At 46.8% G+C, this 25,688-nt stretch overlaps 1 protein-coding gene across 2 annotated transcripts in view; it reads right to left on the reverse strand.

Moving 5' to 3' along the window:
• Positions 1–979: 979 nt before the first annotated feature.
• Positions 980–25,688, reverse strand: part of PRKCB (protein kinase C beta) — a gene marked incomplete at its 3' end in the record, with an annotated part of 192,908 nt that continues 168,199 nt past the window's right edge. The window contains exons 16-17 of one of the 2 annotated variants that reach the window (XM_081338042.1): positions 16,761–16,901; positions 980–1,132 (exon numbers count right to left, since the gene is read on the reverse strand). In XM_081338042.1, coding sequence (XP_081194168.1) covers positions 980–1,132; positions 16,761–16,901 — 294 coding nt within the window. Of the gene's footprint in view, positions 1,133–4,718; positions 6,818–16,760; positions 16,902–25,688 lie in introns of those variants that run through there. The other variant, XM_081338041.1, reaches the window with a different exon arrangement.

Consider the following 25,688-nt stretch of genomic DNA (forward strand, 5'->3'; position numbering starts at 1 on the left):
GGAATTGCTGCAAATTGTTAAAGAGCTGGTGGGCTAGAATGGTGGCTGAGCCCTGAGTGGGGCAGCCTCAAAATTGAAACCAATAAATAATAAAAATAAGCAAGTTTGTTTTTCAAAGCCAGATTTAACCAAAGACTGCAAATTGCCCTAGTGACGTTTAAATGCTGTCTTGTTATTTATTTTCTTCTTTTTGGCTTCTTTCCTCAAAGCAGCAGAGCCCTAAGCTACACTACAAGTAAACCCTTCAACTGTATGAATTTGGGGTTGGAAAGGAAATTTGGTTCTAAAGGTGTGTTCACAGCCACTAAAGAAGGAGATGTTCATTTTGGAAACAACTGTAGGACACAAAGTTCCCCACACCGACAGAAGATTTGGTTCTGGCCTGAACAACAGGTTGTTTGGGGTGTGTGTGTGTGTGTATCAATAATGGTGCATAATATAAAAGGGGGTGGGGCCACCATGTTGACTTTTTGGATTCTTGGACATCTTGGAACAACAACCCAAAAATAATATGGGGTCACAGCTGCAGCCGTATGTGGGGAGGGTATAAAGCATGCTTAGCATTCCCAGACAGAAAAAGAATCAGTGTTTCAGTTTCAGAGAAATTGAAAAACACAAAGACAGAAGTAAGTCTGGTACTTTGAGACCATAGTCTTGAAATCAGACAGAAACATCCTGGCTGGAGATTCTGAGAATGCCGGCCACTCTTTACCTAGAACAAGCGGGAGTCCCTCCATGGATGGGGTCTCTCTACCATTTGTGCATACAGAGGAAGGGAGACAGAAAACAGCCAGCCACCCCTGCTCCTACCTGGGATCATGGGCACCATCAACCCCGGAAGACTTAAGACTGTGAGAGCATGGGTGGGTTCAGGTGTACACTCCCCCCCCACACACAGACACACACACACACACACACACACAGAGCATCCTGGGGTTCAGCCCTATGAATACAACAGTAGGAATATTTGCCAGGCGGCCTAAACGTGAATAACAAACTCAGGATTAGTGTAGGAGAAGCCTGCAAACTCATTCTGGTCCAAATTCATGATGAAGAGTTTGTCGGTGGGCGTGAGTTCCACGGGCTGCCTCGTGAACTCCTTATCGAAGTTGGAAGTGTCGTGTTTGTCTTTCTGTTGGATGAAAAAGCAAAATAATTAAAAGCGGTGCGAAGGAAGACACAAGGAGGAGCCCCAGCAAAAGGGGCCACATCACCCAAGCGCTGGGAAAGGGTGAGGAGGTCCCACTGCCATCGCCTGGCTAGGGGCACCTCTCCAGATCAGTACTTACACAGAGGCTCTGCTGGTGCCGGACGGAGCCACCGCAAGGCTTCCAGAACAGCCAGGGGCCCAGCATGGATGGAGCGGCGGCAGCAGCGGAATGGAGGAAGGGTCTCCATTTGCTGAGTAGCTCCACCCTGCAGTGGGGCCCTCAGATTGACTCCCCTGCAACCAAACTGGGAACTGCCCCGAGTTCGGGGGCAGCGTGGGGAGCCACAGGGAGCACCGGTGGAGAAAGACAAAACGGGAGCTTGACTGAGCATGAGGCTGAGTCTGTATCTGGGCCTGCACTCTGGTGATCAGGAAGTTGACTCCCTTACTGCATTGGCAGCCAGGGACTTTGTTTCGGGGAGAAACTCGAAGTATACCCTGTAGAGCCCTCCATGGTTTGGGCCCTGGTATCCCAACCGGATTCAGCCTGGTTGTTAGGACACGGAGGGAGCGGCTTCTCATTGTCCCACCTTCCTGGGTTGCCCAGGCAGCTAGAAAACACTCCTACGGGATGGGTTTCCCAAGGTGATCGAGCTGCCCTCCCAGGAATTTTAAGAAACTATGAAGAATAGAGATTTTTTTTGAACATCACCGGTGCCTCTTCTTGTTCTTAATACTTCTGCTCCTAGGTGGGTTTCACTTTCATGATTTGGATTTTAAGTTGCTTAAATTCTGTCGTTATTTTCATTGTGATGTAAGGTTTTACACAATACAGTGACATTGTAGTTGCCAAGAGTCGAGAGATTGTGATGGGATAAAAAAAACCCAAGCAAACAAAACAATATGCAAACACAGGATTAGCAGATACAGAAGGCCAATCAAATTCTGCTTTTTTGTTGTCTGGTCAGCGACATCCTGACCTAGAAGTGGGAGGTTTTAACACCAATTTTTGATCAATGGATTTCTGTCTCATGGCTGTGTTCAGGCAGCGCTCTTAATCGGCTAGTTATATAGTCGTTGTGTTTTGTGTGCATCTGAGAATGCTTTTTAGGGTTATCATCAAGTGGTCAAAAAAATAGCAGGCCAATCAGTAACACATTGAAGAGGGTACAAGGAAACCCACTGTATTAATAGAGTAACCACAACATAATACTGGTAGTTCAAAAGGAAAGAAAAAGAATGCAACTCTGAGGTGGTGTTAATGAAAGGGCCACCTTAGCTGTGAGGTGGCACTTTTCAGATGCATTTCAGAACAACAAATGAATTCATTTGGAATTAATGCCAAAATAACTAGGATTGTTCTCCTTGTCTGCTCCTGATCAAACCATCTTAAATACTACAGTCCTGCTATTTTGAGAGGTGACACAGGGGCTACATGCTGTGCAAGGAATGGGACAACTCATCACAGCCAACTCGCTGTGGCCAACTCACCACGGCCAACTCACCATGGGACAACTGAATAATTTAATTTAATTATTTAAAATGAATTTTAAAATATTTTAATTTTTGTCATTCACATTTTATTTTGTCCCTCCTTCTGCATCCTTTCTTTGATGATTCTATTCTGCCATTTCTTTCATATTAGTGTAACTCTTGTCCCGTGGCAAGTTTGCTGTGCCGAGGTGGCTGCAGTGAGTAACACAGATTCCCCATTTTGCTTTGAACATTTGTGTGGAAACAAGCACAGAGCTGCAGGAAAGGCAAAATTCCCCTTCAGCTCAACTATGCAAGCTCCTCAAGCTTTCTACCTCACCGTTGCTCCACCTAGGAGAATCCCCCACAATCTGGTGCTAATCAGATGTGTTGGACAGAATCCCACCATGACAAGGGCCAGGGGAGTTCAGTCCAAGGCCCGAGACTGGGCAAGGCTGCTCTAGGCCAAAGAAAAACCCAGCAGGACAGCAGCCCTCCTTATCCTAGCTGGTTGTGTCTGTTATTACTGAAGGGTAAAGACGATTATTGATTGTGTGGACATGAAGAAGCCGGAGGGAGAATGTTATGTCCTGAAAACTGTGTCTCATCTGTTTCCTTAAGAAGGCTTACGAGGAATGTGTGACTTCCCCTGGGTCACCTTCCCTGTGTTTGTCTCATAGTCACTCAGTGGGAAGTGCGGAGGGGCGCAATTTATTTTTTGGGTCTCTCTCCTGCTTTCTCTCCTTTGTGAACTCTGCTAATTGCCCGAAAGGACAACCGTCTCCGAACAAAGCGGCGGGCCAATGGCGAGTCACGGGATGACCACATGCTGCCTGATGTGACAGAGAAGCTTTTGGGGAGGTGTGGGACCTTAGCCAAAGCATCCCTCAGAAAACATTGCTGTAGGCTTTGAAAGAGCCAGTAAAGGAAGGGTTGCGTTGTTTGTAAGCATCAGAGAAAACGGAGGCACCTTCATCATTTGGACCAAGAAAAGAACAGCCCTTTCGGTTTCCTTAGGCACCGTCTGAATATTTGGGAAGACGTCAAGCTCATGCCATCTCCAGGCAACAATGCCACGTAACCATCAAGTGTTGCCACTGGCTTTGATGGTGCAATTTTCAATTGCTTAAGCTCCCGAATCCTCAGTTGACTGAGGACTCCATGTCCTTGGACTGAGCAATGGGAAGGAGAAGAGCATGAGTCCTTCAGAGGCTACCCATTGCTGAGGAGTTGGAGTGTTAAGCAATGGGCTCTTATCCCCACGTTCTCCAGGTAAGTGCCACATGTATTGCTCCAGAGTTGCATTCTCTCTGAAACCATCATCTCAAGGGTGCTAGATTTTAAATTTTGAGTTAGAGGGTATCTTTTAGGGAATGGAGTCCTATTCCTGCTCAATGCAAGAACCCTAAAGAATCATAGAAAAATTCTGGGGTTTTCTATTCAGAATTTTTAACACTCTTGATGCAGACCACCCAATATTTTTTAGAGTTGAAGCTAAAAACACCCACATCAGAAATTTCAATTTCTTACACAGGGCTTTCTTCTTGACTTTTTTTTAAAATTGAGGTTAACATATATTTCTAAAGAAGTATCCTAAATCTTGCTAAAAGTTCATTTTGAAGATCATGATTAGATTTCACATGTCAAGTTCAACAGTTTTGGCCCTGATGGTTTCTAAAGAGTAATAAATGTAATGTAACTGTTACTGCTGTCAGATTTGAACATCTGAGCAAAGATTTTGCTTTCAAATTGTTCCCCTCTCATTGAAGACCTGTTTTAGAATAAATTGAGGTTTCCTCAAAATAATATTTACTTTTTATTTTATAACTTTCTGGGGGGGAAAAGTTGGCATAACATAAACAACTCAAAAGCAAACTGCTAGTTGCATACCCCACAAGCATGACATGGGAAAGAACAAAAGAGAAATAATAATCCAAACTGCAAAGAAATCTTTCTTTCTTTCTTTCTTTCTTTCTTTCTTTCTTTCTTTCTTTCTTTCTTTCTTTCTTTCTTTCTTTCTTTCTTTCTTTCTTTCTTTCTTTCTTTCTTTCTTTCTTTTCTCTTCCTCTTTCTCAAAAACACAGACAACTTCAAATTCCAGCAGAAAATATTTCTTATTCTCAGAAGAATATTAGCCAAAACAAAAATATTTTACAGCTTCAGTCAAGTTACACACAAACCTTTTGGGTTTTAAATATCAGCTTAATTTTAGTAAAATACTAAATTTTTGACACAGATCAAGCACGGTGGGACATATGGAGTTTGTTAATTTGGCAGCTGGACAAACGGCACCCCCCCTCGCCCCCTCCCCCCAAACACTTGCAAAGGTGCCACACAGGGTTGATATGAATTAAACGTAAAAACTGTAACATGGAATGGTAGATACGAGGTTGACCATTGACTCCGAGAGGTTCAGAGGGAATTTGGGTGGCCAGGCTGGGGTCTCCTGAGACTAAGTGGTGACATTTTGCTGAAATGTGCCTGCTTATCAGGGCAGGGCAACCTGGGCTAAAAAAAAAACAAAACCCAGAAGTGTCTCCATAAACTCAACGCCAGCAGTGTCCAGGCTCAGCGATTCCCAGGGTCAATCACCCCCCTCCCCGTGGGAACCCTTCTCCTTCTCTTCTCTTCTAGTACTGAAAGCAAATCAGGGCTCTCAATACTGACCGCCTCTGGAGGAACTTCCTGGCGCATTGCCTTTCCCTCCCCTGCAGCCCCGTCCCCCCCACAAAGCCTGGGGTTCCCCCTTCTCCACTCTCCAGAAACACTGAACCCCGTCTTCCACTGGGCCAGGTCACGGGGTCCAACACCGGCAGCGGTTTTCCATCCTTCCAACTGCCTGTTCTTCACTGAACTGGGCAAGCCAGGAAGCTTCCTTCTTCCTCAAAATGAGGCTCTTCTCTTCCATCTGAGACCTTTAGGATCCGCTCTCCTTCATGCTAGCACCATCCAGAGATCCCCCCAGGAAACCTTCCCTGCTATCTGCAACGATGTCTTCAGCATTGCTGGGTGAGAGCAGACAGTGTTTGTCTCTGTGTCCTGCTTATGATTTTCAGTTAGCCTTGGGAAGGCCAGATCCAGTTCTGGGACTTCTCTTATGTGTGAATTTACTAATGCGAAAAAATGGAATAGTTAAGGGGAACATGAGAAATGGTGATGGCACAACTGAAGGTGGATGTTATGGAATTCCTATGGGGGGGGGGGTGTAAGCAACTTCAAACCCGGTCCACATGGGGACAGAAGCTGCCTCCTTCTGCCTCCCTCACATCATCTAAACTGGCATGACTTCCTTCAAAGGGTCTGGAGACCATCCTAGTCCCTCATCTCAATTCCCTAGGATTCCTGGGAATAAGAATAATAAACATCCTGGAGTATGAACATCTACAGATAGGCTTCATGGATTCACTGAGGTTTGGGGACTAAATGCAGGCCGTACCCAAAGGCCTCTGGCAGCCAGTTCCAAGTCATTGTGACTTTTGCAGGTGCCATGGAAATAACAAGAGAGTTGTCTCTCTGTACAGATGGGTTTCACATCAACGTCGCCAGAAGGCAAGGAGGCAGTGATGCTGCAAGGGACAAAGAAGCTGAGGCAAGTTCCATCTTGCAGAGCCAGACCAGGTCCACTCCTTTTGCAAACTGCTTCCTCGGGAAGAAGCCCAGTGGGGAGAAGAGGAGAGCACCACTGAACGATGCTCAAGATCCAGAGGCGTTTCCCTAACTTCAAAGGAAACGGGTTTCTCAACTCTTGCCTCCTGCCCAGAGTGGTTCAACCTCCAAGATAACCTGGTCTTTAGACTGACAGCCATAACACCTGAGTCGCTCTTTCTCCCGCCTGTGCCACCGATGCAACAACACTCAGTTGCAGCTCAAGTCTTTGAAGGATGGTCATTCCAGTATCACCACAAAAGAAAAAAAAAAGAATCCAAAGCATGACAGCTAATGGTTGCAACAGAGGGTGCCACCACACAGCAGCCGGGACCAAATGGAAATGGTCATGGGTGTGCAAGGGGTGGGGGGAGGGGGAGGATGGTCTACTTAGCTCTTGACTTCTGGCTTAAAAAACACAGAGTTAAGAAAAGAAAAGCCTTCAAATTCTGATTGGTCAATGTTCCTGATGACTTCCTGGTCAGGTGGAGTTAAGACAGGTGGATGGCGAGTGAAAAACCGGTCGAAGTTTTCAGCATTGCGTCCGCACTATGAAAGGGGAAGAAAAGAACTCATGGCAGGTGGCAAAAAAAGGAAAAAAAGAAAACCTGAATGCAAAAGTTGGATGCAGCTTGTTATGTCCCTCTTGCAGCCTCACCACCCCCACCCCCACCGCCCTGCAATCCGGGCTGCAGGCAAGTCATTCCTCATGAGCAAAATGAGAGAACCAAAAAGAATCGATGCAAAATCCTTATGGCCCCAGTGACAGCAGGCAGCAACCCGGGATCACTTAAGTCATGGATATGCTGGGAAGCTGGAGACTCTCAGCAGGCCCTCAGCAAGTAACTGCAGGAGGAGAATGGATGGCGAGGCAATTACTTGCAGGGCTCTGCCGGACACATGCAAGGCTGTACATGCAGGGCTTCTCTGGCTGGTCAAAAAACAAATAAAGGCTGCCTTGTACTTCTATCCCACTCTAGTGCCCAGTTTGCCAGGGCTTGCCATGCACAAGACCCCCAGAGAGTTTTAGCCAGCGCTGCAGCCGCTTCACACAGGATGCCGGGCATTGAGCACCAGGGGTGTTTTTTCTCTTTTACCTGCATGCACACTGGCCACTCCATGGTGAACAGAGAGGGCCTTTCGACATTGAAAAAGCATAAAGAAATTGAGCGGACAATTTTTCTGAAATGAAAAATTCTCCAGCCGTTTCTTCAGAGAAAGGCAGCATTGCAACTGTATTGAATTGGGTGCCTCGGTGGGAGAAGGGGCCACCCTGATGTCTTCCTTGGGGATTTAACGGAGTTAAGGCATCAGGCTTGAAACTGGGAGAGTGGGAGTTCTAGTTCCACCTTGGGCGCAAAGCCAGTGGAGTGACCTTGGGTCAGTCACTTTCTCTCGGCCATAGGGAGGAGGCTACGGCAAAGCAATTCTGAAAAACCTTGCCAAGAAAACTGCAGGGGCTTGTCCAGGCAGCCTCCGAAAACCAGACACAATTGAAGGGAAGAAAAAATATTAGAGGCTAGTCTGTTAGGAAATGATTGCACGTAGAAGGTGAGCATGTTTACACCCATCTCTTCTCCCTCTTGTCATTAGTAAGAGCAAGATACCACTCAATCCATCAGAATTTCTCTACCCTCCCCCTTTTGCTTTGAAAGACATTTCAACTCAAATTTGCCTTTATAAATTGAATAGCAACTTGTAGGAAAACGCAGGAGAACTTTTTTGCCTGGCAACTGAAGGCAAGCAGTGGGAATCCCATTTGACCAGACCCATTTGAAATGACCAAGCTGTAAACACTGGTTGTCAGTCACGAAACCCTGGAGAATGCTGCAGATGCACCAAACAAGAGCCCTGGGTCCAGAAAATAAGATGAAAGAAGGAAGGAAATACTTCTCTGGCAAACTGGTGCAGTGTTGTCTGCAGGTAAAGAACTCCCTGATCCAGAAAATCAGACATAATGTGAACTGGATTCCGTCTGAAACTTTTCCAGCTGAACAAGCTGCTAAAAACCTCCCAGTGACTCTGCAAGAGGGCTTTAGATTTTCATGACCAGGCAAGGACTGCATGCTAGTCCATGATTCAAACTCAACATTATACTGCAAGTGTGTTTTTCTTTGAGTTCAGTCCCCTTTTGGGGGTCCATTACAACCTTCCGACAAGACAATAAAAGTCAGAGCAGCAGCAGACTCACCTGGCAGCTTTTTAAAAGGATGGAGGAAATTTCCACATAGGGTGATGCCTGCTTTGAACCCAGAACCCTTCTAGAAGGATTCAAGCGCCATCAGCCAAATACAATGAGAAGATCAGCTCAAGCAGCCATGATACCACCTGGCAGCATAAGAAGTGAGCCATCCCCAACTCTTACTTGCTGGAGAAGAATCTGAAGCTTTTGATTTGGTTACCCGCAGCTGGGATTCTTCATCCACAATTCCAGCAGTTGGATTGTCCAGCCTCCAGATCTTACCTTGGAAGCCGAGACGAGAAGCTACCAATGGAAGAGACAGAGCAGCATTCGAATGGTTGAGCTGATTAAAGGCTTGCCAGTCCCGTTGGCCTCGCAGTGATGGACGGGCTCTTCTTTCACGGCTGCTTTGATCAAAGCAACTGCAGAGCTTCCCTTGCTTGGCGTGAGGCTTCCAAGGTAAAAGTGGAGCTTCAAAGCTTCCCTCTTCCCTGCTCGTGTACACAGCTTGAAAGCTCATTCCGCCCCGTTGGTGGCTCTTCGCTGACACTTTTCAAGCCCCCTTTGTGGCTTTTAGCCATCATTCACTGAGACAAATGGATTTGCATCATTCGTAAACTGAAAGGTAGGAACTGAAATCACTCAAGACTGATCCAAAGGTGCTTTTTCCAAAAGGCAACTGGACTTTCTTGGTTTTGTCGTTGAAAACATTTTGCTTCTCATCCAAGGAGCTTCTTCAGTTCTTGAAGAGAGAAGCGAAACGTTTCCAAAGACAAAACCAAGAAAGTCCAGTCGCTTTTTGGAAAAAGCACCCGTGGGACAGACGTGAGACCTGGATGACGGAGAGTCTCCGCAGACATTCAAGGCTAACCTTTGCAAACTGCCCGACCTCTTCAGCCTCTCACAGTTGCTGACTGGAGAAGGGTGATGTTGCCCTGAGCTTTTGGGCCATAGCCACTGCACAAAACTTCACACACACACACCAGATTCCAAGAAGAGGCCAATCACATGAGAACAACACCCTGAAACACGGTCCCTGCCTCCTCACCAGTCAGCCTGCAATCTCCCAGCCAGCCGCCATTCAGAATTTCCTTCGTGGGAAGCACCTCCAAGCACAGCCAGGGCTCTGGTCAACAAGAAGGCCAACAAGGGGGCATGGAAGTGGGGGGGGAGCGGTGGAAGCACAACCAAGAAACACAACATCCCCCCCACCAATATTATGGTGATTCCTTACCACCATTTTCTGGACAATCTAATTTCCTTACCTCCTTTCCCTCCTCTTCTCTCTCCAGAAACAGAACATCTTCAGTAGAGAGTAGCAGATAATCTAAGACATCATCCCTCTACGAATCCCATATGTCCAAATTCAAACACAGCATTTTTAGTGCACATGATGATAAGCAGAGTCAGGTTCCAGAAATGCTTCCTTCTCTTTCTTCAAGACACAGGGTGGCAATTTCAGTACCAACAGAAGGGAATGTTTGTGGTTCAAGAACTGTGGGGTCCAGGGTGTTCTCTGAGCTGGGTGGTTTGCTTCCAGACGTTTCATTATCCATCTAAGTAACACCATCAGTGCTAGACGGGAATGGGTTTGCTCTATGTTTATTCACAACTGACTTGTCCTGTTGGTGTTGGTACTAGAGTGTTCTTGGTGGTTGCTTGATTAGGCTGTTGTTTACCGTTCAATTTTATTTTGTCTGAGTTGGTTGTTATAAAAGAGAGTAAACATCACTCCCCACTAGCACTGATGATGTTACCTAGTTGGGTAATGAAATGTCTGCAAGAAAACTGAGAGCGCCAAGGACTCAAAGTTCCCTTGGCTTCCTTCCGGCAAGGGGTTTTGGCTTTTCCCTGGCCCTGTTTTTAGCAGAAAAGCCTGGGAGAGGAACATCTGCACACACGCGCACACACACCCCTTCTGTGCAACAGGAAGGCCTGGCATATTTGGATTGTCTGACCAAGAACACAGAGGCCAGATGGCACTGAGGCAAAGCTACACGCTAAGGCATCCTTCCAACCACTACATTCTTCCTGTTGGCCTCCTCAGTGTGGGGTGACAAAAGAAGATGGCTGTCAGAACTGCCAACGTAATGCAAGGAAAATATTTTGCACATTCTTTGGTCTTTCATTGTGTTCAGTGTTGCAGTGACCCAAAGGCCGCTGGGAAGCGGCTACATCTGGAAAGGAGGAATCTCTTCACTTCCCCAGGTGCAGGAGCCCGGCATCAAACCTGTCCCACTTTTTGCACTGAAAAGCTCTGTTGAATTGAGCGTACTTGTCTTCCGAAGAAAAATGCATTAAAAAGTCTTTAATTACTGACTGTGTAAAATAATTTACATTATAATATAGCTATCTATATCTCCTTATCTTGTTATTTTTAAATTGTTCTTCTTTTAGCATGGTCTTTTGAAAAAGCTGCTCTTCTATATTAAACAAAAGACAGCCATGCTCAAAATGTCTTTCCACAGGACTTGAGTCCCAGAAAACACGAATCTCTCCTATCCTAGCCAGAGAGAAGGACACGTGGCAATTGGCACCTCTGTCTCTAGGAGGCCGGTAGTCTAACCAGCCCAGATGTGATTTTTAAGCCCATTATGACCAGTAAGGCTGATAAGGGGCTCACTGCTTGCCCTCATTTCTGTTGGAGATTTGTCTGACAAAAATTCAACACCCAGCCACCCTCCAAGTCATCCTTGGCTCCTGGATGGCCCTGCCAGTCACCAGAGCCTGAGAAAGATGGGGGTGTATGTCAAAAGCCACCAGCCATGGAAACCAACCAAGTCAGGGAAGAAGCCAGAATGATTCTATTTTAAGTGCACAGGAAGCTGAATTAAACCTCTCCCCTCTCCTGATGTACATTTTGAGAAATGCAGGGATAATTACATCAAGTTCATTTGCATTAGAGATTGGAGGCAATCAGAAAGCCTGGAATTCAAGGTTCCCTTCTTTCGCAAAATGTGAGGGGTGCTCAGATTTCAGCGGTCCAGTCTTGGAACGGATTCAACAGTCTGACCTGCTGCTTTGATCTCCAAGGCAACCAGGAAGCTGTGATGCTACATGAGGGCAACGGTGCACAGATGCAGATATACATCCGTGTCTTTTAAAGAATGCCCCCCCCAGCTTCAGAAGAGGGGCAAAGGAAGCATCCCCATTTGCCACCCTAATCCTCATCTCCCTCAAACAGGTCAGGAGAGGCCCTTGGAAGAGGGCATGAAGGAAGGACAGGATGGCAGAAGATCTCTCTAAGCTAAGGGCTCGGTCTGCTGTTGGTGGCTCTGCCTGTTTTGATGGGAAAAAAACGTTTCGGAAACCGAGTTCCCACAACCAGTAAAAAAGGTCACGCCTCCCTTGGGTCAAACCTGACTAAGGTGATGTCATGAATATGGGCTTGCTATTGTTTTGGGGGCAACACAGATGCGGTTTGCTGCTGTTTCTCCCACTGTGATGCTTTCAGTTTTAGCCTACAGCCCTGAGATCTGTTGGTGCCTTGTCATCTAAGGGCTACCCAAATCCAAAGCAGATTAGCTTTCACAGAGGTGGCCAGTTTAGTTCCAAGTCCAATTCGAGGTGGTGCTGCCCTTGATCTTTGAAGCCCTGCATGGGACGGGAGCAGTTCCCTGAGGAACTGCCTCTTGCTGGTCACGTCTACCCGTCCCATCAGGTATGGCAGGAAGGGCCCGTGGTGGGTCCCGTCTGTGAGGGATGTCCATCTGACGGGATTTGGGGGAGGGTCCTTTTCTGCTCTTGGAACATCCTCCCTCGTAAGGTGAGGTTGGCCTCCCTCTGCAGGGGAGGTTGTTACCTTCCGGACAGCTCTTAAAACCTGGGAAAAACAATGTTGGTTTTTTTTAACCAGAAAAAGCAGGGTGATATTTAGGGAAGATGCACAGTGACTTTAGGCTGCTTCTTTTCCAAACTGACCTCTCTTTAAGGGGCAAAATTACCACCTTTTCAAGCAGAAGCAAAGTGCCACGTTAATGTCCACGCCAAGCTCCAGAATAATCCCCATAGGAGGAGGAGATTTATTTTATACGGCTCACTAAAGAATCACCTCCAGTATTTATAGCTAGGGGAAAATTGACTTATTTACAGCTGCTGATATAGAGCTCAGAAAATCGTCTTTTTTATTTCACCAGGTCAGAATTTGCTTTCAGTGCCAAAGTTGTGCTTAAAAACCTGAAAAACCAAAAAGTCACATACCCCCACTATTTATTTTCACCAGGGGTTGAAAAACATCACCAGGCCAAGAGCAACCTGTCTGGAGCATAACCCAGCTGTCCTTCCCGACAGCTGGCAGTCCTTGCCTCTTCAAAACTAGGATCCACCAGTAGAGCAAACCCCTTCTTTTCATCCTTTTCTCCTTAACACCCAAACTGCAAACTAGCCTAGTCTGGTTGGCGTAAACTGTTGGTAGTTAAGCATATTGAGACGGTTAAGGAACACGGAAGGGCAAAGCAAAAGAGTAAGGGAATCCAAAGTAGAAATAGACACAGCAGACAGATGTGGAAAAGTCAAAGGGGGGAGTAAAGAATGGAGAAGGTTGCAGAGCAACAGGATGTGAGAACTTTGGAAGAAGATAGCGGTCTTGCAACTTCCCTTTGGTAGAACATATCAGACCATAAAGACCATAAAGAACAGACCTGGCTAGAATTCAGAAAAGCTTCTTGGGCGTTTACGTTTTGCTTAAAAGAATTTTTAATTCTACCAATCAGAGCATCCTTCTAGACCATCTTTCTGGAGTCCTGATGTAGTCTCACCTACCTGGAAGATCCATCTTAGAAAGTGCTGAAGGGACAGTCCTCTTACTTCTCATGGTCACTGATTTATGGGATGTTACAGAGTTCTCTCTTGCTCACAGTACGCTTTATGTGAACTACTGGGCTACTCACTTGTGTAGCTTAGGTGGACATTTCATCAGTGCATGGACAATACTCTGCTCAACTCTTAATTTCTATCTAGAGTTTCCAAGGAAGCTGAAAGACTTTTAGGTTGATATATGAAGATTGTTTGGACTGAACAAACTAAAACTTAAATTCAAAACGAAGGTAATATAGACATGTTTCAATAGGGTAAAGTTCACAGTTGGATTTAGACAAGGTTGCTTTCCTTGGACAGATGATAATATTTGGGACTTCTCTTCAAGTTAATCTTAAATGGAGAAGCTTGGAGTGTGTCAATTGGCAGAGGACACAGCTATTTCTAACAGCCAGGGTACATATCAGAAACATATCTTATCTAGCTCTATTTATCATCGTAAGTTTGATGATTAAAATGAAAATTTGTATTGCAATATTATGATATAAACCCTGGTCATTTATACTTGTGTCCTGAACTGGACCCAAGAAGAACACAGTTTGTGTTGCAACTTCACAACACAACCTTTTCCTCCTCTGGCCTCCCCCATCCTACTGCTAAGCTTGTAAGCCGCCCTGAGTCTTCGGAGAAGGGCGGGATATAAATGGAATTAAAATAAAATAAAAATAAATAAAAATCCCCCAATCCATCCAATAATTTTCACTAGGAGGGACAGACAAGAAACAGAAGGGAGTCACCAGAGAACTTTCTATTCCAAGAGACGGAGAGACCATGTGCTCAGCTCTGTGCAACAAAGAGCTAATGTCCTGAATAGCGGCTGATTTCTCATTGTGTTTGACTGAATTATTGCTTCCTGCTGAGTAAGCAGAGGCTGCTGCAAAGACTGTAGAAGGGATATAAAAACTCCAATTTCTCTAGAAAAAGAAAGGGGAGAGAACTAACAGAATGTCAGAGGCAAATTTAAAAAGTCAGAGCTGAAGAAGGAGCCTTTGGGTTTCTCTTTATAACACTCCTACTAAAAGTACGCATTGGTAGGAATTCCAGACACAAATCAGTAGATTTACTGGGGGGAAAACCAACCTTACGAAGCTCTTTTTTAAAAAAGAAACTTTAATAATTGTATATTTTCTCCCATCTACATAGTGTGATAGGTTTGAAGCCATTCTCTCAATGAGAGGGATGGTTTCCTTCTATGCATTACAGGCTGTTTGCTTCTGACCTAGTCAGAACTGGTTTTTCCACCACCTTCCACCAAGTCATCACTCTCTCCCCACTTCCTCCATCTTGGGAGATCCTAGTGCTTTCCCATTCCCTTTCTCCTAGCCAGGAGTTTTCTCTCAAATCTTCTCCCTCTCCCCATCTAGTAACTCTAAAGGAAAAGCAATCCCTTCCCACCCTAGGGAAACTGGAGGAGATTGCAGGCAGCCGTCATCTGAAACCTTAATAGTTCATATAATCACAAAGGCATTTGTCTTCTCTAGTTTACCATTGGATTAGGGTTGATGTGCCAAGGGGCAATGACATTCAGAAATTGATAAAGAGTTCTCCAAAATCAGAGCTGAATCTCTGTTGGAAATTAGGTTGTTTAGGATGCTTTCAGGTCAGAAAACCTCACAGTGGGACAACTGGGCAATCTCTGCTATGGAAGGGAGGCCCCTATAAGAGATTAGATGACCCATCTTCACGAAAAGGTCAATGAAAATTAGCAGAATATTCAGGATTTTGACATGTGTTAAAATTGGCAATCTAATCCAAGGGTACCAGATCTCAAGGACGCTACAGGAAAATAAGGGGATGCATCAGATGGCTGATTTAGTAGTTAAAATTTTGGCATGACAGCAGATTTGCCAAGAAGAAGTTAGGTAGTCTTAAATAAGGTCCAGCCAGGCAGTTGTGATGATGCAACCATAAAAATTCCTTGCCTGGGAAGGAATATAACTGGCCCCTCTGATACATTTCTCCCTGATGTCAAGAAAAATAAAAATAAATAAATAATAAAAAGGGAAGGATGAATCTCTAAAGGTCATCTATCTGTTTGCTGTGTCTTCTGGTTCCCACAGTGCACTGTTCATGGTAGATGTGGAAGGAAGGTCATAGAAAGCAAAATATTTGGACCTGCATGAAAGCCCATCAGTTTCCTTGCTCTGTGAACTAGTAATGCAGGTGAGGTGAATATCATCCTCCCGAGTTCTTGAGAGTCAGGAGGCATATAAGTTTAAATAAGTTTAGAGCCTTGGTGGAGCAGTGGGCTAATGCCTCCTTAAGTAACACCAGCTGCCTGCAATTAGTGCAGGTTCGCATCCCACCAGGCTCAAGGTTGACTCAGCCTTCCATCCTTCCGAGGTAGGTAAAATGAGGACCCAGATTGTTGGGGGCAATAAGCTGACTTTGTAATAATACCGCTTGGGGCCCTCCGAAAGCCCTAATAAGCAGGCATATACATAGAATGAAGGCTATTGCTAAGCACATTGTGCTTTAAATTGTAAGCCGCCCTGAGTCTTCGGAGAAGGGCAGGATATAAATGGGATTAAAATAAAAAATAAATAAATAAATATTTCTATAAAAGATTGAGGGGAAAGGGGATAAGGTGCTGGTGATGGCCTATAAAGCCCTAAATGGCATCGGTCCGGATCACTTACGGGAGCACCTGCTGCCGGCATCAACTTCCCTTCGTCCAGTGCGCTCCCACAGAGAGGGCCTCCTTAGGGTGCCGTCGGTCAAAGAGTGTCAACTGGTGGCCCCCAGGGGGAGGGCGTTCTCTGTGGGCACACCAGACCTTTGGAACCGTTTACTGGTTGAGCTCCTTATGGCTCCTGACCTTCGCTCCTTCCGCCGTGACCTAAAAACTTACTTATTTGAACAAGCCGGCCTGGTCTGATGGGTTTGGGGTGTTTTAATATTAATTTTATTATTTTTACTGTAATTGGGCTACAATGTTTAATTCTTTTTTAACTTTTGTACATTGTATTTCTATTGTATTTATTGCCTTGTACACCGCCCTGAGTCCTTCGGGAGAAGGGCGGTATAGAAATTAAATTATTATTATTGTTATTATTATTATTATTATTATTATTATTATTATTATTATTATTATTATTATTATTATTATTATTATTATTATTATTAACATAAAACCTGGGAATGGCTTACCATTAGAAGATTAAAAAAAGTAACTGAAGGCTTGATTTTGGCTGTTCAAGAGCAAGCTATTCAAACTAATGCAATCAAGGCCAGAACGGTAAAAACATTGAATGAGTCAAATACAGATTGTGGAAAGAGGCAGAAGAAACAGTAGATTACAGCCCATGCAAGAAGATTGCACAAACTGATTATAAAATTACAACTAAAGACAATAACTTTGAATTGCCATGTAGTTCTTTCAAGGAAGCAAGGGAATTGCGTAATAAAATTGTCATGCTATTACGAGTGTCCGGGAAGAGGTATACTGCTCCGGAGCTATAAAAGAGAATGGAGAAAGAAAAGAAAGCAACTTACAGCTTTGGGCTTGAAAGGAGGCTGGATTTCTTTCTGCTCGAGTTTGTCCCAGTCAATATATCGGAAAAAGGCATGCTCTCTGATATCCCGTTCTCCTTCTGGGCCGCACCCCAACCGCTTAGCTGGATGCTTGGTCATGAGCTTGAAAAAAGGAAGAGAACACGGATCACCTGTCATCTTTCAGAATGAGAGGAGCAGCAGGTTAATAGCTATTGTCTTCAACCCCTAAATCGCTTACTTTCCACAACGTAATCCTGCTATCTGGCCATATAACTTCAAACTGAGCAGAGTTTCTAGTCAATAAAGGCCCAGCAAAATATTAAGTGTTTTAAATCCGCAAAGCATTCCAAGGTGGGCAGCTCAACTTCAACGCAAAGCTGCTCCATAGATGGGCCAATCACCAGGAAGACCTAAGTCTGAGCTCTTCTCTTTCTCTTCCCCATTTTTTCTTTCTCTCATCTCTCAGACGGAACACAGACAGCTTCTGCTGAACAGACTGCACAGGAGGGGAAATTCAGTTCAAAAGAGATGTTTAATCAGTCAAAACCAACATTTTCAAATGTACACCGAAACCTCTAATACAGGCAGTGCCTGGATAACAACAGTAATTGGGGCCAGAATTTTTGACACTAAACAATGTGACTGTAAAACACGACAGCTCATGACCACACTGCTTAGTGACAGAAACCAAGATTGTCCCCACTGCTGTCATTAACTGAATCCCACAGCAGCAGGTCTCCTTTGGGATGCCGTGTGTTGAGTTGCAGAGGACCGGGGTCAGTCTCCTCGCAAGCTTTGTGAAGGCCTCAGAAGCATTGTAAGAAAGCAGTACATGGTTTGGAGATATGCGCACACGGCCTTGGGAAGAAGGCCTGGAGTGACCGGCAGCTGCCTCGCATAGGGCCAGGCCGGGCACATATGGTCAGCAGGGGCAGGAAAAAGATGGTGAATGTCAGCTGGGGGCACAGGGTCTGTGGAGTGCAGGGGCGGTGGCAGCTTTGTGCTGTGGTGTCAGGATAGCTGGCCGTGGGGCGGGGCTCAAGGTGACACTCAACAGGGTGGCAATGTTGGCACCAGGAGCACTAGGGCTAAATAGGACCCTGGCACCTTCAGCAGTCTCAGCTGGCTGCTGCTGCCCCAAGCCTCTATGTCAGCCCCAGGGACACCAGTGCTAAACCCCCCATGTATACACAATCACCTGGCCACATTTCAGGCACTTGGCAACTGGCTTGCAGAATTCTGCAGTCACATAACTGCAATTTACAACACGTTTTGTGGGTTTCTGAATGCCTATAGGAATACATTCATTTGCTTAATGGCCGTGCCATTCACTTAAAGACTGCCATTAAAAAGTTATCAAGTCTGGTGCAGTCTGATGGGTGCCTTGACTTATGACTGTCATGGTGGTTGTTAGTTGAGGGCTATGTGTAATTCTTGCAAGTCTGAAAGGACAAATCTTCCACCGTCACTTTTTACCATCTGAATAGTTAGGCTGGATCTTTCCTAAGGTTTCTTTCTCTGCTCGTTATTTAGTTGTAGGCTCCTCTCCCTTTGACCTGCCCATTCCCTAGGCAATACCACCCTCTTCCAAAGTCATTCTCGTATTCTGTCAGGTCTAGCCCAAGAAGGACATCACACAATCCAGCCAAAGTCCACTTGTTTGCTGGCTAAAACCATAAAGAGAGAATCTTGCCAGACTCATCTGTCCTACTCTAATCTAATGGATGTGCCCTGGTAGATTCCAGGGAGTGGCTATCCTAAATCTCTTCCTCTTCCCACGACTCAACTCCGGAGTGTGCTGCCTATTGTCTCACCCCGTCTTTGGAACGTGCTCCATTCTCCCTGCAGAACCTGTTGTGTTACTGTCACATCACTTCCCCTTCTTAGACACATCCCATTACCTATACCATTGCAAGCACTGCTGCAACTTACTGAATGAATGGTCATTAAAGCGAGGACTATCTGTAACTAATGGAAGATCCAGAAGACTGGGGTTATCTGGATAAGGTGGCTCTTTGGGTTTCCGTGTAGCCTTCAACAGCAACGCCAAGAAAAGCCCACTGTAACAATCCAATCTTGAATGGATGGGGCTCCAAAGAACATCCTACTCTGAAGTGGACAAAAACTCTTCTGGCCCTGCTGGTTATGGTTTAGCTGGTTGCTGAACAATATTCTGCTGATACAACATGGAAAGTGATGGTGTTTTGCAGGTCTTATCACCACAATTTAAATCAGAGGATGAGGTCTTAGGGCTCCATCATCTTCACTCTTCATTTTGAAACCACTGGTGTTCTAGGTGTTGCTTAGGGAACCCCTAAGACTGGTACCCAGAAAACCACCTTATACCACACCCTCATCATCTTGGGTTGCAGCGCTCCATCAGGCATGTGGGAGGAACTGCCAGACATCTAACAAACAGCCCCAGTGTTAGGCCAGATGCTGCAAAGTTAAATGAGATGCCCAAGGAAAACAGCCTTGACTGAAATTTCAGGAAACTGCTCTTAATATTAACTGTAAAATCCCAAAACTGTTATTTTACAACACTGGGGAAATTTGTCTTTAGCCATCATCCTCAGCTGGTAACCATCATTCAAAAAGTTAGGATTAGAACTGGAAGGGCTGGTGGCCCATGCCCATTATCCCTTGGCTACTTATTCTTTGAACACATGGAAACATACACTTCCAGAAGATCTACACAAATCCAAGAGGGGGATTGTTCAAAGGGAACATAGAACACAGAATAATAGAGTTGGAAGGGACCCTGGACGTCTTCTAGTCCAACCCTCCGATCAAGCAGGAGACTCTCTACTGTTTCAAACCAATGGCTGTCCAGTCTCTTTCTGGAAGCCTCCCGTGATGGAGCACCCACAACTTCTGAAGACAAGCTATTCCACTGGTTAATTGCTCTAACTGTTAGGAATTTTCTCCTTAGTTCTAGGTTGCTTCTCTACATGGTTAGTTTCCATCATTTCTTGCCTTAACTTTTGGTGCTTTGGAGAGTAGTTTGACCCCCCCCCTGTCTTTGTAAGGGCACCTCAAATATTGGAACAGTGCTATCATGTCTGCCCTAGTCCTTCTTTTCATTAGACTAGACCAGACATGTCAAACTCGCAACATCATGTGACATCACGGGACGTATTGGGACTGTTTTGCCATTGCTGGCAGTGGCGTGGGCGCGGCTTCTTCATGACTCATCCAGCCCATGGGCCAGCAGTTTGACACCCCTGGACTAGACAAACCCAATTCGTGTAACCGTTATTCATACGATGTAGCCTCTAGTCCGCCTCATCATTCTTGTTGCTCTTCTTTGCACTCTTTTTTCAAAGTCTTGAAATATTTTTTATATTGTGTTGACCAAAACTGGATGCAGTATTCCAAATGTGGTCTTACTAAGGCTTTGTAAAGTGGTACTAGAACTTCACTTGATCTTGATTCTCTCTCTCTGGCTTTTTTGGCTGCTGCCACACACTTCTGTCCACTAGGACTCTAAGATCCCTCTCACAGCTACTGGCATTAAGCCACGTTTCACCTGTTCTGTACCTATAGAGTTGGTTTTTCTTGCCTTACTTTTATCAAAACCTTACTTTTCAACACTGGAGTTTTTTAAGAAGAGACTGGAGAGCCACTTGTCTGAAATTGTATAGGGTCTTCTGCTTGAGAAGGGGGTTAGACTAGAAGACCTCCAAGTTCCCTTCCGACTCTAGTCTGATTATTAGTAGTATTCATTCATTCTTTCATTCATTCATTCCATTTTGTTAATGATTGGGAAATCAGTTGTGTACAGGGTTGTTGGTTTCAATTGCATCACACCATCTGAAGATGAACACAGAAATTCTGGGTTTGCCCAACACTCTAGAGAAAACTAGAATAGGTCCAAGCAATTTGCGGTACAATACAGTCCTCAGTGTAGCATATAGTGTAGACCAAGGTACACAAATGGTTGGTTGTTTAGGCAAAGCTGGTCAAGTGAAGACAGCAATTCTGTGAACCAAGGTTAGAACCTTCGTATTTTTGATGGGGAGTGGGGTAGGGGGAGAGCCTCTGCCTCCTCAAAGGAGCCCTGTCTGAGCAGAGTCCCATCCTCAGAAGAGGTTCTGCCTTCCCAAGCAAGAGATAAGAAGCAGAGTCTTATGCAGAGGAAATATCTACAAGTCTACAGCATCAAAGCAATTAAGTGCAAATGCTGCCACCCCGTTCAAAGAATAACGATCTGCTCTTGGAATCTCTTTTTCATTAACACCAAGAACACGAAGGAATTGGCAGCCTCTGGTCCTGAAGGCTCTGGCTTAATGAAACAGCCGGTTCTAAGCGAAAGCAGAGAATGCACAATGGCTGTTTATCTTCTCCAGCCAAACCCTCTTTGGCAAGCGGGGAAACGACGCAGCGAACCTGGCGGCAGCAGAAATGTTAATATCCTGGCAATGGTATTTGGCTTCCTTCCTTTCTGAGATGGAAGACAGATGGTGGATCCAAAAGCTTGATAAGCCTCGGGGGAAATAGGAAAGAGGGGCCCAAGAAAAGCAGACCAGCCTTCTTTTCTGTCAGAAGGAGCCACGTGCTTCAGGAGGAGGGAAGGACTAGGCTAGGGGTTCAGATCTGGCCAGAAAAAGTGCACCATCAGGATTGCTAGTGCATTGCAGAGGAAGGCCTTGGAAACAAAGAGTCTGTTTGCTACCACGAGCAACTTGCAATACGCTTCTTGGCAAAGAGGCAGGCTTTAGCAAAGGCTGTGCTGCGGTCAAAAGTCCAAGCTGATGGCCTCAGAGCGAAGGGGGAGCCTCCTGCGCATTTTAAGGGGATGACAGTTGACACCCACTTCAAGACTCCCCTTTCATTGTCTGTTTATGGGAAGCCTCCTTTGGCTGAGCGGGAGAAGCCTTGCGAAGAAAGAAGCAGTAACACCAACCGGTAAGTAGAGCTTTGCACAACTCCAGCTTCCACCTAGCAGGAGCAGGATGAGGCTCAAAGGAAATTAGGAGGTGCAAATGGCAGCCCTTGGCAGGTTTACACATCCTTCTTAATCAATTATTCCCACAGAGCAGAATGAAGAGGCTGAGTGGATTGTAGCATCTGATTGTAGAGGAAAAGGCAGGGTTCTACCCTCATCTGAAGAGGGCTGGGCCAGAAGTGCTGGCTTCTTCACGCTGGGGAGGAGGAGGAAATGGCCGTCCCCCTCTGCAGCCTGAAGAGGGTTCTCTGCTACTCCCCACCCCCGGCACTCTGTGGCTGTGTCCCTTGTCACAGAATTAGCCATTTCATACCGCACCAACCAGGCTCCCACTCTTGGTGTCTCTTTATATACCCTGCAGAAGCTCATTGGCAGAAGTGAGCTTCGGTGGAATTAAACTTGTGCCATATGTGATGGAGGCGGAAAGGCAAGTGGTTCCATTCCTGCTCTTTGTTGCCAAGTGCAGGGCTGCCTCCTCCTCCTCCTCCTCCTGCCCCCCCATCCAGGAGGGAGGGAGGGTTTCAGGAGACAAGACTTTTGCCCAGCCACCCTGCTTTGATGAACTTCTCAGCTGCTCCGAGAGGACCAGAAGGAAGTTGTGTGTGTCTTCAGCAAGAGGAATTTCTCTCATAGAAAGCCTGGCTTTGGAGGGGAGGCTTGCCGGGCACAGCACATCCCGGACGGCTTCGGCTGGTCTTGCCACAGTTAAGTCAAGCTATTTCCAGCCAGTTGAGAGTCTGCCCGTGAAGAAACAACCCACAAGCCACTTGGGAACGTGCCAGCCAGATGCGCTGCAACTCAACTGGCCGCAGCAGAGCCTGCCAGAAGAGGCGCCTGTTTCCTTTGCCAGGGACCAGCAAATTGGCCGTTGCACTGAGGATGTGAGCACTTCCTTGCCTCTAACATGGGGGCGGGGCGGGAGGGGAGGCAAAGTTTCTGTTCACCTGGAAGCAGGATTGTTCCAAGCACCTTTGAAAATCCCCAAGCAGAGGTGAGAGCAAGCGCTCCTGTTTATGTCTGACAAGCTGGGGGCTCTGGGGCAGCAGAAAAGAAATTCCAGAGAGCCTCGCAAAAGCTGTTGTCCTACAAAGCATCGCTCTCTCCGTGCAAACATGACGTGGACCTCTTTCACAGCCAACTCCATGCTCTACCAAAAGAGAACATTTGGAACCACTTCCACAAAGCTTGCTACTCAAGCTAAAACAGTCACATCTGTGGGAAAGGAGCTCATAGTTTGAGGGACAGGACTGCTTCTTTCATTGCCAGGTGATTTCAGCGAGAACTCCAAGTCCTGAGCATCCCAGTTTCTGGGGATAAAGACTTAGGAGGCTTTAGGGTTTGGAGAGACCTCGAGGCTCATCTAACATTGTGTCCTGCTCAATCTGCAGCACAAGAGGTGTCAAGAGCCACGGCACTGGGACCTGAAGTGCCAGGTGAGGGTTGGCCCCATCTCGGTTCTCCGCTGCCTGTCTTCTTGGCACCTGCCAGCACCTGAGGAGATTCTCTCGGTCCTGCTAGCTCGGGCGGCCACACAAATCTCAGAAAGTGCAGTGGCTGATGGGGGGTAGTGGTTTCCTTTGCTCAGAAGCAACTGAGCAGCAGCCATGCATTCCAGCTTTCCGAAGCCTTCCCTCTGGAGGGGTCTAGAACCAGCTGGGCCTCGGGACGTGCACCCACGTCCCCTTTTTCTCTCCTGCTCTGGCTCCGCGTCCAGCAGCTGGAAGTCACCTCCTCCTGCTGGGGAATTGCTTCTGTCCGAGAGGACGTTCCCTTGCAGCCAAAGGTGAATGCATTGGGCAAACCAGCTTGAATGCTTTTGGGCCAAACTAATCTCTCTCCGAGCAGCAGCTGAAAAATAAGACCTGCTGCTTCTCCCCAGAGGCCAGCCTCCTTCTTTGCCTGGGGCTGGGAGGGGCGTGTGTCTCTCCGGGTCTGGGGGTGGGAGAGACACGGAAGGATCCCTCCCCTTTTGATCATCGGAGATCACCTGCTGCAGTTGTAGCCAGGCTGCCATGAGCAAGGAGATGGTGTGGCATCACCAGGTTTTCTGGAGTGTGTGGGGAGTATACTCAGGTTCACACCGCATGATTTTGGTGCGTACGCAAATATAGCATTATGTAAGTGTGTGTCATATCTTCCTCAAGCCCAAAATAAAGGCAGCAGTGCGACAGGAAAGGGAGGGCATCCACAGCCTGCTCCCCCCCCCACCGCCCTTGCCTGCTTCTGTTGCTTTCCATTCAGCCTTGGCATTTGCCAGAAGTGTGAAAAGCCATTACTGAAAACCCAGCAGATGTTTTAATCAGTCTTATCTCTTGCCAATTTGCAGGGAAAGGAAATAAAACTGATAGGAAGTTCATCATGGTTATCTCTAAATCACCACCCCCCCCCAGGAGAGCCAGGCGCAGCTTCCTGGAACGGTTTCAGCCGCAGCCTGGCAGAGGCTGGCTCTGCCCTGGTTCCCCCCTCCCAGACCCGCTGACCCCAGAGTCTGTGTGGGCCCTGCTGGTGCCAGGAGAAGAGGCGGCCTCCAAGTAGAAGGAGGGCCTGGGGGGGGGGTGTTTTCTCCCTTTTGGAAGCCCAGCCCCTTCTGCCCGAGGGATGCACTGAGCAGCAAGTGCCGAGCTGGGGGGCCTGGAGAACAGCAGTTGCTCCCCTCCGCTCCGCCTGGGCCAGGTGCCAAGGCAGAGTCTGAAAACCCCAGAGCCAACTGGGGTGGGTTCAGAAGAGGGCTGGGTGAGATAATTAAAGGATGTGGAGACCTACAGCCTGCCCCACAGAGAGAAAATGATGAAGAGAGGATGGCCATCTTCTGAGGTCTAAAGCAGCGTCTCCAACCTTTCCAGCTTGGCAGACCGGTGGGGGGGAGGGGGGAAGAGAGGATGGTGTTGTGTGAGTGGCAGGTACACACATGAGTGCGCACAGCTCCATTTGCATAAGTGGTGGGCGTGCATGCTGCTTGCACAAATGCAAGTGGATCTGCGTGCGTGCGCTCACCCACCACTTGCGCAGCCTGGTACCGAATGGGCCATGACCCAGTAGTGAGCCACAGCTCCGGGGGTTGAGGACCCCTGGTCTAAAGGGTTGTTCCATGGAGGAGGGCAGGACCAAAGTCAGCGGAACTAGATACAGATCAGCCATTAGGAGGAATTCTTAGGAGAAGAGCAAGGGTCATTAAACGGTGAGCCAGATGACCTCATTTAGTGCTATGAATCCCCTTGCCGGAAGTCTTCAAACAGAGCCAGATCGCCTTCTGTCTGAAATACTTTGGCAAATTCTTCCCCGAGAAAGGGGTTGGGCTAGATGACCTCTGAGATCTCTTTCTACTCCCTGCTTCTGAAAGTAGCTTTGGCCTGAATATTTGCTTCCCACCATGAAAATCAAAACACACATCTTCGACTATCAAATTGCTGCCAGTTCTGCACAGTCTGGGAACGTCCCCCTGGATCTGAGGTGATTTGGCCACAAAATTCCCATGGGAAACCTCAAGGCATAGAATTCAAGGAAAGCCCATCCAGGCTTCTGCTGGAGGGTGAACTGGGCAGAGCTCTCTCCCGAGGCCCAGAAAAGAGGAGGGCGGCTGCAGGGCAGAACCTCTGCAGGCTTTGTCTGAGCAGAGTAGGACTCAAGGCCCTGTGAGGAACCACCGGCCGTCAGCCAAGGTCATCCTCACGGCCCCTCTGCACGCAGCTCCAGTCGCTGCAGCCAGGTGGCTCCAGGGAGGGATGGGTTCTGCTTGGCAAATGGATTTCCCCAGGGCCGAGGTGGGAAGACTGACGAGACGTGGGAGTGAGAAAGAGGACCATTTGGAGCAAGAGCCAACCACCCTGAGATTCCCTGGCTTGCTTTTAGGAAAGAGGGCTAGAGTAATTGAGATAGAATGAATGAATGAATGAATGAATGAATGAATGAATGAATGAATGAATGAATGAATGAATGAATGAATGATGGAAAGAGCAATGACTAGCACTAGCATTGATGAT

The sequence above is a fragment of the Vipera berus genome, assembly GCF_964194415.1.
Source record: "Vipera berus genome assembly, chromosome: 13".
In the NCBI taxonomy this organism is placed as follows: domain Eukaryota; kingdom Metazoa; phylum Chordata; class Lepidosauria; order Squamata; family Viperidae; genus Vipera; species Vipera berus.